At 43.2% G+C, this 14,295-nt stretch overlaps 1 protein-coding gene across 3 annotated transcripts in view; it reads left to right on the top strand.

The window, feature by feature from the left end:
* The window catches only part of UGP2 (UDP-glucose pyrophosphorylase 2), a 150,873-nt gene that overhangs the window by 117,012 nt on the left and 19,566 nt on the right, over positions 1–14,295 (top strand). For all 3 annotated transcript variants that reach the window (XM_077485977.1, XM_077485976.1, XM_077485978.1), the window contains one exon: positions 4,164–4,297. In XM_077485977.1, the coding sequence (XP_077342103.1) occupies positions 4,164–4,297 (134 nt within the window). The remainder of the gene's footprint in view (positions 1–4,163; positions 4,298–14,295) is intronic.

Raw genomic sequence — 14,295 nt, 5'->3', positions numbered from 1 at the left:
GCATGCGCAGTAGGGAACCGGGAAATGAAGCCGAAAGGCTCCACTTCCTGATTCCCATACCCAAGATGGCGGCGGCAGCACCCGAGAGACGATCGAGAGATCGGCTTCGGGTGCCGACATCGCGGGCGCGCTGGACAGGTAAGTGTCACTATTTTAAAAGTCAGCAGCTGCAGTATTTGTAGCTGCTGGCTTTAAAAAAAAAAAAAAAAAAAAAAAAAAAAACGCGGACTCCCGCTTTAAGCAGAGGGCAGAGACAATTTTTTGGCCTGAATTATTAGTTGTAGGATTATAGCACATAAATTCATTAGGAATGGCCAAACTTCCTAAAACCTTATGTTTTGGAAGCGCTCTTTTCTTGCCAGTGCACCGTATAAAATTTACGATGTTTGTGTTAAATTAAATATCTGTTTCTTTGCCTGAGGAAAATCTCCAAAAACAACAGATGGTCATGACCATGAAATAAAACTGCACCAACTGGGTGCCAGAAAAAAATTGGATTCTTTGGCAATAAATATTTCAGTGAGACAGTAACAGATATTTAGCTTAAAATTGGACCTTTTGGTTATACTGCTGTCAAAGCAAAACCTCTTTAAGAAAGGAATAATATGAATGTAAAATATTTTCAACACTGTTTTGTGCTGGACTGTCCAGTCATAAATAGGGGAAGGAAATATGAATTGGCTGTCATAGTTGGGTTATTGTATAGTCCCAAGGAGCTGGTATTACATCTATTCAAACAGAAAGTCACTATGAGAAGCTGGACGTGTGTATGGCCTGTCGTCGTGACATTTAGACACCTTTCACACTTGTGTGACTTTTCCTGCGACTTTGGACATCAGAGTGGCATGACAAGTCATACCTCACGATTCCTAATGATAACCATTCATATCTGTGCTACTTCAAAGTAGTCCCTGTACTACTTTGTTCTGACTTTGATGCGATTTGAGAGCCAGAGACCTCAAAAAGAAAAGAGAAAGGCAACTTTAAGTGCAGTGGTTAAAATATTTATTACAGGCACAATTGGTTTAAAAACGCTTACAAGATAGTAAGAGGTCATAGGCATATAATGATTAGTCATCCTGTGGATCCCTGTAATCCTCGTCTGTCTGGGGTGGGGCAGAGAGCTGTCCTGCAGCTGTCAGAGTCCCTGGTGACGTGGATTGGCAAGGTGGTGAATATGCGATGCGGTGGCCCGGGTTCTGGAACCGCCGCTGTAACATCAGGTAAAGGTGGTGGACGGTAACGCATTCAGAGCATGCCCGGCTCCTTTGCCAGCCATGCATGCTCCGAAAAGCGTTACCGCCCACCATCTTCACCTGAAGTTACAGCGGTTCCAGAACTCAGGCTACCTCCTTGCATCTTCTCCTCCTTGACAATCCACGTCACCAGGGACTCTGACAGCTGCAGGATGGCTATCTCTCTCTCTCCCAGACAAACAAGGATTACAGCGATCCGCAGGACGACTAATCATTATATGCCTATGATCTCTTATAATCTTGTAGGTGTTTTTAATCGCATTGTGCCTGTAATAAATCTTTTAACCACTGTACTTAGAGGCACCTTTCTCTTTCCTTTATGACCCCCCAGAGATGCTACTTCTCTACAAAGCGCTGCCTTCAGTGGAATCTCTCCACTGCTACAAAGGACCGGATACCCAGCCTCACCAGAGCGCCCTCATCTCTCCCTCCTTTTTGTCTAAAGACCTCACGTTTACACAGGCATACCCTGAAGTCGTGTCATAATCGATGGAAAAATTGTGGCCGCAGTGTGAAAGGGGCCATGGGGAGATTGCGTGTGTTTTTGCAATATGCATTCTCATTGCAGATTGCAGGTTTGTATTGAACAATGAAAGCTTATTCCTTAAACATAAGGGCTTATTAAGAGTGCAATGAGGTTATGCTTACATAGTTTCTTTCTCAATCACATTTCAGACTATGGCATTCATCTGATAAGATCATTTATTGCAAGTGATTAATGTTCCCTCCACATCTCACAGGTCCTTGTGGTCTTTCTGAATGACATATAGTAGCACGCACTTGTACACTTAAGGCTGGGTTCACACTGAAACACACAGCTGCTCACAGCAGGAGTCTGATGCATCCTCGTTCAATGTTTTAGGTCAGATTTTAGCCCAAATTCGGACCTCAAACAGACCAAAAGATGTACGACGTTCCTGTGCAAATCGCACCAGAGCCGCTGTGGAGATGTGTGAACCAGCTCCATAGAGAGCTGGTCACAATCTTCTGCTATTGTGTATTGGATGCGGAGAACCTACATACAATTTGCACTAGTGTCAACCCAGCCTGAAACTCCCACTACACTTTGCATTTACTTTTACTCATCTCCCCTATAATGTATATTGACCAAGTCACTATAATCTCATGTTAAGGTAACTTCAAAAGTAATTTTCAATATTTTAAAATCTGCTACTATTTTGCAATACTTTGAGATCCTGCCCCACGGACCCTTGTGCAGGAACTTCCTGTTATAGGGTGACAGCAACCTTTCCCTGTCTGTCTATTCTACTGCCACCTTCTCGTATTCTCCCAATGGAGAATACAAGTGGCTGTGCCGACACGTGTTGCACAAGCATGTCCATGGTTGACACGGTGTCTTGCAGCAGTTGCTGGAGTACATGTAGACAGGAAGTAGCTGAAAATGGATATCAGAAACTCTGAGATCAAAATAGGATAAAAAGGGTGAAACAAGCATTTGATAAAGACTGCTTTAGTAAGATTTTCTTGTAATTTAAAGGAGAAGTATAGCCAAATCTTCTTTGCCTGTACTTCTCCTGTAGGTCACAGGAGTGCGATTCATTCTGCACTCCTGTGACCCATTTTTAGCTGACAGCAGGCTATGGTCCCAGTTCTGCTGATGTCACGCAGCTGGTCCAATGCTCTGAAAAGATTCCGACTACGGTATATAGTTGGGATCCACCCAGAACCTTGGAGCGGCACCTGGCTCAGCCTGTCAGGGCCAAGGGCTCCAGTGAGCGCTGGGGGGGGGGGGGGAGGCGGGCGCAGAGCAGAGAGCCAGGGACTAAGAGGTCTAAGAGAGAACTAAGCGATCAGTGGTGTTTAATCACTCAGTTCTCACTGCAGAAGCGGTGGGGGAAAGATGCAGCATCAGATCAATGCTGCATTCATTCAGGTAAGTATACATTTATTTTAATTTTTTTTCATACTTCTCTTTTAAGCTGCACGGAACATTATTATTAACGATTTATATAGCGCCAACAGTTTACGCAGCGCTTTAAAATGTATAGGGGGACAACACAATTACAGTACAATACAAAAGGTACAGGAAGGCCCTGCTCCTAGAGCTTACATTCTAAAGGGAGGGGGTGGAACAAAAGGTAATAGCTGCAGAGAATGATTTGATAGGGGCGGCTCGGGGACAGTTAGGTGGGTGTGGGATACATGGTTTATAATGCAGATGGGTGTTTTATACAATTGCTAGAAGCAAGTGAAAAATCAACATGGTCCCCTTCAATGTACAGTCAAAAAAAAAACGCTGCATCAAAGTATATCCTTGCTAATTAGGCTGATTTATTTCAGCATCTTTTGTTACATTGAAATGGCCTACAGTCATACACATTTCACAATACAAATCATTTTTGTAGGATCTGTGAGTCAGCTCTTTCTGGCATGAAATGTGTCTGCTGTGTCCTTTTTATAAGCTATGTAAAGAAATAAATCGCCCTAAAAGGGGTTCTGTCACAAGGCAAAACATGTGCAGTTTGGTTCTCGTGAAAGCAGCCATTACCTGATGGAACCACCATGCGGTTCCAGGGCCATCAACCCCCTTGGAGTAGTTGCTTAATGACAGATGCCATTTTAATTTTAGGGATTTTACAAAATGCAATGCATTTTTTTTCTACATGCAATTCATTACTTCTGCGATCACACTAATGCCCAGGAGTCTATGTTGGGTGGATTGGTTGTTTTGCTGATGGTCCTGTTGGTTTTGATCTGCTGGTGAAGCCAAGTGCCCATATACAGCTACGGCACAATGAAAGTCGCTGCCATTGTAGTTTCTTGTTTCACTTAGGCTGCATTACTGTTTGCCAGGTTTTTTTGCTTATGTTTTTATAGTTGATATGCTTTTCATAACTACTTTAGAATACCGAATACTTATTTTTTTTACTTTCTCATCTATACAAGCACTTGAACATAACCTACAACACAGAGGTCCCTCTCGTTCTTATGAATTCATTCAACACTGATGAAGACACCAAGAAAATCCTGCAGAAGTACAGCCACTGTCGGGTGAAGATTTACACGTTTAATCAGAGCAGGTAGAGTGTGCGCCCGAGAATATGCCACGAACGTGACAAATAATTGTCTGTCCAAACTATATATTTTGTTGATGAAGAACAAAACTCTTCAATATCTTTTGGAATTTTCAGCACAATGCTAAGTGTTTTTTTTTTTACAGATAATTTACTAGCAAGAACAGTAATCCATAGCGAAGACTTGGAAAAGAACCATCACTCGGCATGATATAAAAAAAGTATATCCTGCAGAGCTGAGAGCTTTTAATTAGTTTCCAGCATTTAGGAAAATTAATTGGGTGCTTACAGTTAAAAACAAGAAAGTTTACTTAAAGCAATATTAAACCCAAAACCAAATATGTCATTTATTGCAGCTAACCAGTCATTAGATGTGGTGGCTGCATTCGATTTCTTTTTTTTTTTTAGGTTTTTCTTCCTCTGTTTTCATCTGGTGATCTGGCCAGTAACACCCCTCCTGTATTAGAGTGCCTCCGCTCTGGATGAAGGAACACAGGGGCACCCTTGGGCAGCAGACTTGTCAGTCTGGGGGAGTGTTAGATGTACTAACAGAAATAGATAGTAGTTAAAGTAACACGTTTTTGTTACTTTTGAGATAAAGGCTTTACATGAATAACTAATTTGATCATTGTAAGCACCCCTGTCGGTAGTAAATGATTTGTCTCAATACTCAAACTGCTATTTTTGCAGGAGAGCTTGTTCTGTTGAAAAACAGCAGACTTACTGGCTGGATCACCAGGTTAAAATACAGGAAAGGGAGCCTAAAAAAATAAAACTAATTCAGCCACCACCTCTAAGAATTGGTAAGGTGCAATGTAATGTTTGCGTTTGAATTTAATACTGCTTTAAACCTGCTATTGGGTGCTGGGTAGAAATTTTATAATGCAAAATGGGGTTTTAGACAAGGTAGCAGCTTCATCCCCCACCCATCGCTGTCCCTTGCTTAACCATTTCCGGACTGCCACATGCCAATGTGTATTGTAATGCCAATAGGGACGGATATCGTTGTTATGGAAGCAGCTAGCTGCCATAACCCTGGTATCCCCATGTTCGGCTGGCGGTCCGGTACAAGATAAAAGTGGCCTCTGCAGTGGATTTGCCCCAAGATCACTTTTATCTTTGGCGGGAGAGGGCCCCCCCACCGCCGCTTACCGGAGTAGTCGGCAGCGGAGGAGGTGATCATGTCCTGGGCTGACATGGAGACGCGTGAGGGGAAGATGGCCCCCACCCCTCTCCATGACACTGCAGAGTGTAAGCGACGTGATAACGTCCCTTTCGCCCATAGCTCTTAAAGGGTCTTTTTTTTTTTCTTTATGACCAAAAATTTTTTTATTGCATTTTTGTGTAAATGTGAGATCTGGGGTCTTTTTTGACCCCAGAACTCATTTAAGAGGTCCTGTCATGCTTTTTTCTATTACAAGGGATGTTTACAATCCTTGTAATAGGAATAAAGGTGACAGATTCTTTTTTTTAAACAGTGTAAAAAATAGGAAGAAAAAAAAACATTTTAAACGCGTCCCGTCCCGCCGAGCTTGCGTGCAGAAGCGAACGCATATGAAAATGGTGTTCAAAGCACACATGTGAGGTATCACCGCAATCGGTAGAGCGAGAGCAATAATTCTAGCCCTAGACTTCCTCTGTAGTGCAAAATATGCAACTGGTAGAATTTTTTAAATGTCCCCTATGGAGATTTTTAAGGTTAAAAGTTTGTCGCCATTCCACGAGCGGGCGCAATTTTGAAGAGTGACATGTTTGGTATCGATTTACTCTGCGTAACATTCTTTCACAATATAGAAAAAATGGGCTAACTTGACTATTGTCTTATTTTTTCATTCAAAAAAGTGTGTGTTTTTTTTTTTTTTAAAGTGCGCTTGTAAGACCGCCGCGCAAATACAGTGTGACAAAGTATTGCAACAACCACCATTTTATTCTCTAGGATGTTAGAAAAATTTTTATAACGTTTGGGGGTTCTAAGTAATTTTCTAGCAAAAAAAAAGTTTTCAACTTGTAAACACCACATTTAACCAGTTGCCGACCGCCGCACGCCGATGTACGTCGGTACAATGGCACGGGCAGGCATAAGGACATACATGTACGTCCCTTGCCTCCCGCGGGTCGGGGGCCCGATCGGGCCCCCGCCCGGTGCCTGCGGCGGTCGGTATTCGTGCGGGAGCGATCCCGGACGAGGGGACGGCCATTCATTCATGGCCACCCCCTCGCGATCGCTCCCGACGAATAGAAATCCCCGGTGACATCACTTCCTCTCCTGTAATGTAAACACAGGAGAGGAAGTGATGTATTCTCTCCTCCGTGTCGGTATTTTCCGTTCCGACACGGAGGAGAGCGGATCAGTAAGTTGCACCAACACTCACACACACAGTAGAACATGCCAGGCACACTCACACCCCCCCTTTACCCCCCGATCACCCCCCCAATTACCCCTGCCCCCCAGTCACAATGACACCAATGTCATTTTTTTTTTTTTTTTTTTTTTTTTGCATTGGTGTCATTTGTGACTGTAATAACTGTTAGGGCAGTTAGAGTTAGCCCCCTTTAGTTCTAATGTACCCCCCTAACCCCCCCAATAAAGGTTTAACCCCGTGATCACCCCCCGTCGCCAGTGTCACTAAGGCTGGGTTCACATTGCAGCGGTTTATGAGAACGAATGTGATTCGCACCGCACTGCAGTGCAAATCACATCCGATCTCTGTGCGATTCGAGTTCAGCCATTCGCCGCACCCGCCACACCCGCCGCACCCGCCGCAAATTCGCACGGGACCCTTTTTTTGGCCCGCAGCAGAATCGGATCGCATGGGTGTTCACACCATGCGATCCGAGTTTGCAGATCGCACTGCGATATGCGAACTGATCTGGGGGTGTCAGTAACATTTCACTGACACTCCCAGCAGTTCGCATAGGGCAGTGTGAACTGCCGCCGGGAGGCATGCGATGCGGGAACCCGCCGCGGATTCGCGGCGTTTCCGCATCGCTCCAGTGTGAACCCAGCCTAATAAGCGATCATTTTTCTGATCGCCGTATTAGTGTCACAGGTGACGCTAGTTAGGCAGGTAGGTATTTAGGTTCGCCGCAGCTTTTTATAGCGCCAGGGACCCCCATATACTACCGCATAAAGCCCCCTGATTGCCCCCTAGTTAACCCTTTCACCAGTGATCACCATATAACTGTTACAGGTGACGCTGGTTGGTTAGTTATTTTTTTATAGTTTCAGGGCACCCGCCATTTATTACCTAATAAAGGTTTAACCCCCTGATCACCCGGCGGGTGTCATTTGTGACTAATAACTGTTAGGGCAGTTAGGGTTAGCCCCCTTTAGTTCTAAGGTACCCCCCTAACCCCCCCAATAAAGGTTTAACCCCGTGATCACCCCCCGTCGCCAGTGTCACTAAGGCTGGGTTCACATTGCAGCGGTTTATGAGAACGGATGTGATTCGCACCGCACTGCAGTGCAAATCACATCCGATCTCTGTGCGATTCGAGTTCAGCCATTCGCCGCACCCGCCGCACCCGCCGCAAATTCGCACGGGACCCTTTTTTTGGCCCGCAGCAGAATCGGATCGCATGGGTGTTCACACCATGCGATCCGAGTTTGCAGATCGCACTGCGATATGCGAACTGATCTGGGGGTGTCAGTAACATTTCACTGACACTCCCAGCAGTTCGCATAGGGCAGTGTGAACTGCCGCCGGGAGGCATGCGATGCGGGAACCCGCCGCGCATTCGTGGCGTTCCCGCATCACTCCAGTGTGAACCCAGCCTAATAAGCGATCGTTTTTCTGATCGCTGTATTAGTGTCACAGGTGACGCTAGTTAGGCAGGTAGGTATTTAGGTTCGCTGCAGCTTTTTATAGCGCCAGGGACCCCCATATACTACCGCATAAAGCCCCCTAATTGCCCCCTAGTTAACCCTTTCACCAGTGATCACCATATAACTGTTACAGGTGACGCTGGTTGGTTAGTTATTTTTTTATAGTTTCAGGGCACCCGCCATTTATTACCTAGTCTCACTAGTGTACCCCTAAATTTAGGGGTGTCTACTTTCCAAAATGGGGTCATTTGGGGGGGGTTTGTGCCATCTTGGCATTTTATGGCCTTCAAAACTGTAACGCCCTTAGAAAGCCTGAAGGCGGTGCTTGGTTTTCGGGGCCCCGTACGCGGCTAGGCTCCCAAAAAGTCCCACATATGTGGTATCCCCATACTCAGGAGAAGCAGCAGAATTTATTTTGGGGTGTCATTTCACATATGCCCATGGCATGCGTGAGCAATATATCATTTAGTGACAACTTTGTGAAAAAAAAAAAAAAAAAAAAAAAGTTTGTAATTTTCCCGCAACTTGTGGCAAAATATAAAATATTCCATGGACTCAACATGCCTCTCAGCAAATAGCTTGGGGTGTCTACTTTCTAAAATGGGGTCATTTGTGGGGGTTTTGTGCCATCTTGGCATTTTATGGCCTTCAAAACTGTAATAGGTAGTGAGGAGTGAAATCAAAAAATTACGCCCTTAGAAAGCCTGAAGGCGGTGCTTGGTTTTCGGGGCCCCGTACGCGGCTAGGCTCCCAAAAAGTCCCACATATGTGGTATCCCCGTACTCAGGAGAAGCAGCAGAATTTATTTTGGGGTGTCATTTCACATATGCCCATGGCATGCATGAGCAATATATCATTTAGTGACAACTTTGTTAAAAAAAAAAAAAAAAAAAAAAAGTTTGTAATTTTCCCGCAACTTGTGGCAAAATATAAAATATTCCATGAACTCAACATGCCTCTCAGCAAATAGCTTGGGGTGTCTACTTTCTAAAATGGGGTCATTTGTGGGGGTTTTGTGCCATCTTGGCATTTTATGGCCTTCAAAACTGTAATAGGTAGTGAGAAGTGAACTCAAAAATTTACGCCCTTAGAAAGCCTGAAGGCGGTGCTTGGTTTTCGGGGCCCCGTACGCGGCTAGGCTCCCAAAAAGTCCCACATATGTGGTATCCCCATACTCAGGAGAAGCAGCAGAATTTATTTTGGGGTGTCATTTCACATACGCCCATAGCATGTGTGAGCAATATATCATTTAGTGACAACTTTGTGTAAAAAAAAAAAAAAATTTTTTTTTTTGTCATTATTCAATCGCTTGAGGCAAAAAAATAAAATATTCAATGGGCTCAACATGCCTCTTATCAATTTCCTTAGGGGGTCTACTTTCCAAAATGGGGTCATTTGGGGGGGTTTTGTACTGCCCTGCCATTTTAGCACCTCAAGAAATGAGATAGGCAGTCGTAAACTAAAAGCTGCGTAAATTCCAGAAAACGTACCTTAGTTTGTAGATGTGACAACTTTTGCGCAAACCAATAAATATACAATTATTGACTTTTTTTTTACCAAAGACATGTGGCTGAATACATTTTGGCCTAAATGTATGACTAAAATTGAGTTTATTGGATTTTTCTAATAACAAAAAGTAGAAAATATCATTTTTTTTCAAAATTTGCGGTCTTTTTACGTTTATATCGCAAAAAATAAAAATCGCAGAGGCAATCAAATACCATCAAAAGAAAGCTCTATTTGTGGGAAGAAAAGGACGCAAATTTTGTTTGGGTACAACATTGCATGACCGCGCAATTACCAGTTAAAGCAGCGCAGTGCCAAAGTGTAAAAAGACCTCTGGTCATTTACCAGCAAAATGGTCCGGTCTGAAAGTGGTTAAAAAGAGGCCCGGTCTTAAAGTAGTTAAGGTTTATAAGGATTGAAAAAGACACAGGTAAGCCACCTAATCTCTTATGTGTGTATTGACATCGCCCACCCCTTCAGACACCAACTGCCTATAAGTGCATTTTCCTATGTGATGTGACAGGCAGGTGTACAGCTTTGACCAATTCTGCTATCCCCTAGTTTACTGTAGGAGCCTGAAGGTTGTAGCTGGTTCCCTTACTATGGAGGACGTTCATGTGTGTGTGCTTGCTCCCAAGTCCCACTCTGTTTCCATAAGACACACAGAACCGGGCTTGGCCCTGCTCATAGAATGCATGAAGGTAAAAAAAACCTTCAGCCTTTACAACTAGTTTAAAACCAGTGGATGGGAGATGTATCCCACTACATAAAGTGGAAATATAAAAAAATACTTGGACAAGAGTTGAGCACTAGGAGTAATTGATGTAAAATTGGTGGAGAGTATGTATTAGCTGAGCTTCATGGACATGAAATAGGGTAGGTGCTTTGTGCAATCTCCTAATTGTAAAGTTCTCTGCTGCAGCCAAAATAACTTGAATTCAAATCACCTATGGAAGGGTGTTTGAGGGATGTTCAGGGGTGGAGAATGGGCTGAAGTTATTTTGACATGGTCGGGACCATAGAGTGCATAAATGGTTTGTAAGGGGGGGTGCCATTTTGTTGTAGCTCCTCTATGATAGCTGGGTTACAATAGAATATTTTCTAGTCCTGTCTTCTTGAGCTTGCGGCATTGTTGTCATACCTTGAGGACAATAAAAAGGAAATGAAGCTCGGACCTACAAAGTGTATGCATGCAGAGACACGTCTTTTGAAAACCCATCTTGTCAGCTCAGACACTAGTAGAAATGACTGAAGTAACTATAACCTCCCCCAGTGATCATGTGTAATGATGCTAGTATACTAAGAGTGAATGTGATAGACTATTAAAATGTACAATTCTGGTGCATTAAGTAACTGGATATTGGTTTACATACAAGGTTCTAATGAAGTCACCAAGTATATTGATTACCAGATATAGCTGATTCCCTTGAAATGAAAACAGCTTATCTTTAGTTCAGTGTCTAGCACATTAAAAGTATTAATTTTGTTCCCACCCCTCTGAACATGAGATATTTCATGAGACAGCAGAATTTAACACAGAAAGGAAAACACCACACACCTTTTATGTCGCATGCACATGACCAGACTTTCCATCAGAAAAAACTCTGACGGTCTTTCTGACGGAGTTCCGCTGAAATGGACTTGCCTACACACGATCACACCAAAGTCCGTTTGTTTAGAACGCGATGATGTACGACGGGACTAGAAAAGGAAATTCAATAGCCAGTAGCCAATAGCTGCCCTTGCGTCGTTTTGGTCCGTTGGAATAGCTTACAGACGAATGGTTTTTCCAATAGGAATTGATTCCGTCAGAAAGATTTAAAACATGTCCTGCTTTTAGGTCCATCAGAATTTTTTGAAAAAAAAGTCAGCTGAAGCCCGCACACGTTCGGAATATCCAATGAAATTATTCCGTCAGACCTTTTCTGCCGGAATGTCCGGTCATGTGTATGCAGCATTATTGTTGGATAAGTATGGCCACGGCCTTTATTATTATTATTATTATTATTGGCTTCAACAATAAATGTATAAGAGACCTAGTTGGTAACAAAACTAGGCTCAAAAAACTAGGCCTCAAATTCCCCTGATGAAGTCACGTGACCGTGACGAACACGCGTCGGGACGCTACCGGAAGTGACGCAATCGAGCTCGAGGCTCGTTTATACCTTGCAAAAAAGCTCTATATGTTTGTGAGTACTTTATTCATATTTAAATAAAATTGAAATTTTGTTCAAAATTATTACACTATGGGGCTCCCCTCTTCCTTATCTGTTTAACCCTCACATAATATCCACCGCTGAGGCAACTTAATAACCCCCCCCTCCATGCTGAGTACCGCTGAGCGTCCACTTGAGGAGACCAACACGGCGCAATAGGCAGGAGACGCCAGGTTTTTGGGGCTATAAGAATAGGACCTCGACGGATAAGGACTACCAGGAACCCTGAGGATACATATGCCAAACGCTGTTACCTTACAGCTGTAAGGTAAGGGGACATCCATACCCTGAGCACACAGGACCACGTGGGATATAGTCACCATCACCAATACCATCACTGATTGCATCGTTACCTTATAGTGCACACAAATTCCGATACCAGCACCATATGCGTTTTTGTTGCATGCGATTTTGGACATAATCGCCACCAGCTGTTGCACATCTTGAATGGACACAAACCTGATATATGTGATTGCGCAACTTCTTTAACTATGTTTATTGGTTGATATAGTTTTCAAATCACTGTGCACGTTTACTGCGATTACCTTTATAGAGATCTCATCTCTTGGTTTTTTGTTACACGTTTTCATTTTATTGTTCTTCTGTTTACGTCGCTCGATTATATGTGTTCACCGTACTTACACGATTTATCATATGGTATAAAGACATTTATACGCATTTATTTACTATAATTCTTGGCACTGGCACTTTATGCGATTTCTTAGTCACTATTAAGTTCTTGTCACATAATTTTTGTTTTTTAGTGACTTTTGTATGTACATTGGTTTTTATTTTATGGTGTAGTAGATATCTTTATAGATTTATTCACCGTTTAGCACTGGCACTTTTTATGCGATTTTTTTTGTTAATCGCATCAAGAATCACTATTTATTTAGCTGATTACTTTTTGTACTATGTTATTCACACCGTGACGTAGAAGATACTCACACAGATTTATTCACATTTCAGCATCATTTTTTCACATTATTTTGCCAATTCTGGCCTCCCATATATCACCCTTTCAGTCTGGGCGTTAGCACACCTATTTTCAAATACTGGGATGCGTATAGAATCTACTGATTTTTCAGGATAATATCTCCCAACCCAGTACTGCGCAACACTACCTCCTACGTTTTGCTATCCTGTAAAAGGGGTTCAAGTACCCCATTCCCAGTGTATGCAGCGGTACAAAAACTAGATCCTTGTTTTCTTTCCTGATTAGGCGCAGGAATAACCCCTTAACACTTATACTGCCACGTAATAATTAGCTGCGACAGAGAGGGAGGGAACACCACAGCTGGTGGTCACTGGGGCCCCTGAACCTCAGGGGCTCGGAACCCCCCTTTATTTCAAATTCTTCCTGCTCTTTTTCCAGACTGCCTGGATACTAGATCACCTGACCTACCTAGGAAAAGGTGACCAATAGAGCACCTTCCCGCTCTTTTCTCAAACTGCCTGGATACTAGGTGACCTGACCTATACAAGGGAAGGTGACCAATAGCACATGTTCCTGCAATTTCTAAGTTGAAACTCTGCTGCCGCAATCCCATGTTAGAAACCGTTTTCCCTTCATTATATCAAAGCAATTGAACTTTTATTTCTGATTTAGGCAGGTCAGTTTATACATACTACTAATGTCTTTAAAATGGTGTGGAGTGTGTCAGTACTGGACATTTTCTGCTCTTCAAGGTCAATTCTACACTTTTTTTACTGCCCAAGGGAGAGTGACCAATTTTGATGAACTTCCCTACAACAGGAAGTGCATGCCATGGTGGAAATACTTTCCAGGTACATTAATACAAAAGGTGAGCAGTCTTCTAGTTGCTTTTGTTTAGAAAGCTTCCAGAGCACAGGGTACATCTGCTTCCTGCCAACAATATCCCTGGGAATGCTGGGTAGCCCGAGACTTTGTCTACTCAGCATTTTTAAAGATATGGCTTGAACGATGGTGACATCACCCTTGACTAGGCATTGCAGGAGGAAATTAGGGAAAACAATATAATCATTCCCCCACTCCTTTACAGAGTCTTTTTTTCCAATCATCCAGCATTTTAGGGAGGGGGGGAGACTCCTTGACTAAATGGACCTTGTCACTGAGGTGCAAGATCCACTTTGTCAGACCAGTAAGATGCACTCTTCTTACTAGAGCCCAAACCTACACTAGGTAGTGACTACTGAAATCTGTTTATTGGCAACACATTGTCTTCCCATGCACTTTGAATGTTGACTCAAGCTAGCCACAGACATTGTTGCCTTTGCAATCAATCTGCCATTATGTTAATGATTGTGGCATTGATGGGTGTATACGATTTTAGGCTGTTGGCAGTAGAGGAATGAAAGCAGATTTTATCTGAGAGGAAAACAAAGATCAGCTGGAGGGGTACTTGTAACTCATCACAGGCCTACTAGATTGCTGGCTTTTAGTGCGTCTTGACTGAAAATCACACGTTGTCTCC

The sequence above is a fragment of the Lithobates pipiens genome, unplaced genomic scaffold (genome assembly GCF_037356315.1).
Source record: "Lithobates pipiens isolate NorthernLeopardFrog02 unplaced genomic scaffold, aLitPip1_a1.2 Scaffold_18, whole genome shotgun sequence".
Lineage (NCBI taxonomy): Eukaryota > Metazoa > Chordata > Amphibia > Anura > Ranidae > Lithobates > Lithobates pipiens.
This window is presented reverse-complemented; position numbering and strand designations above follow the sequence as displayed.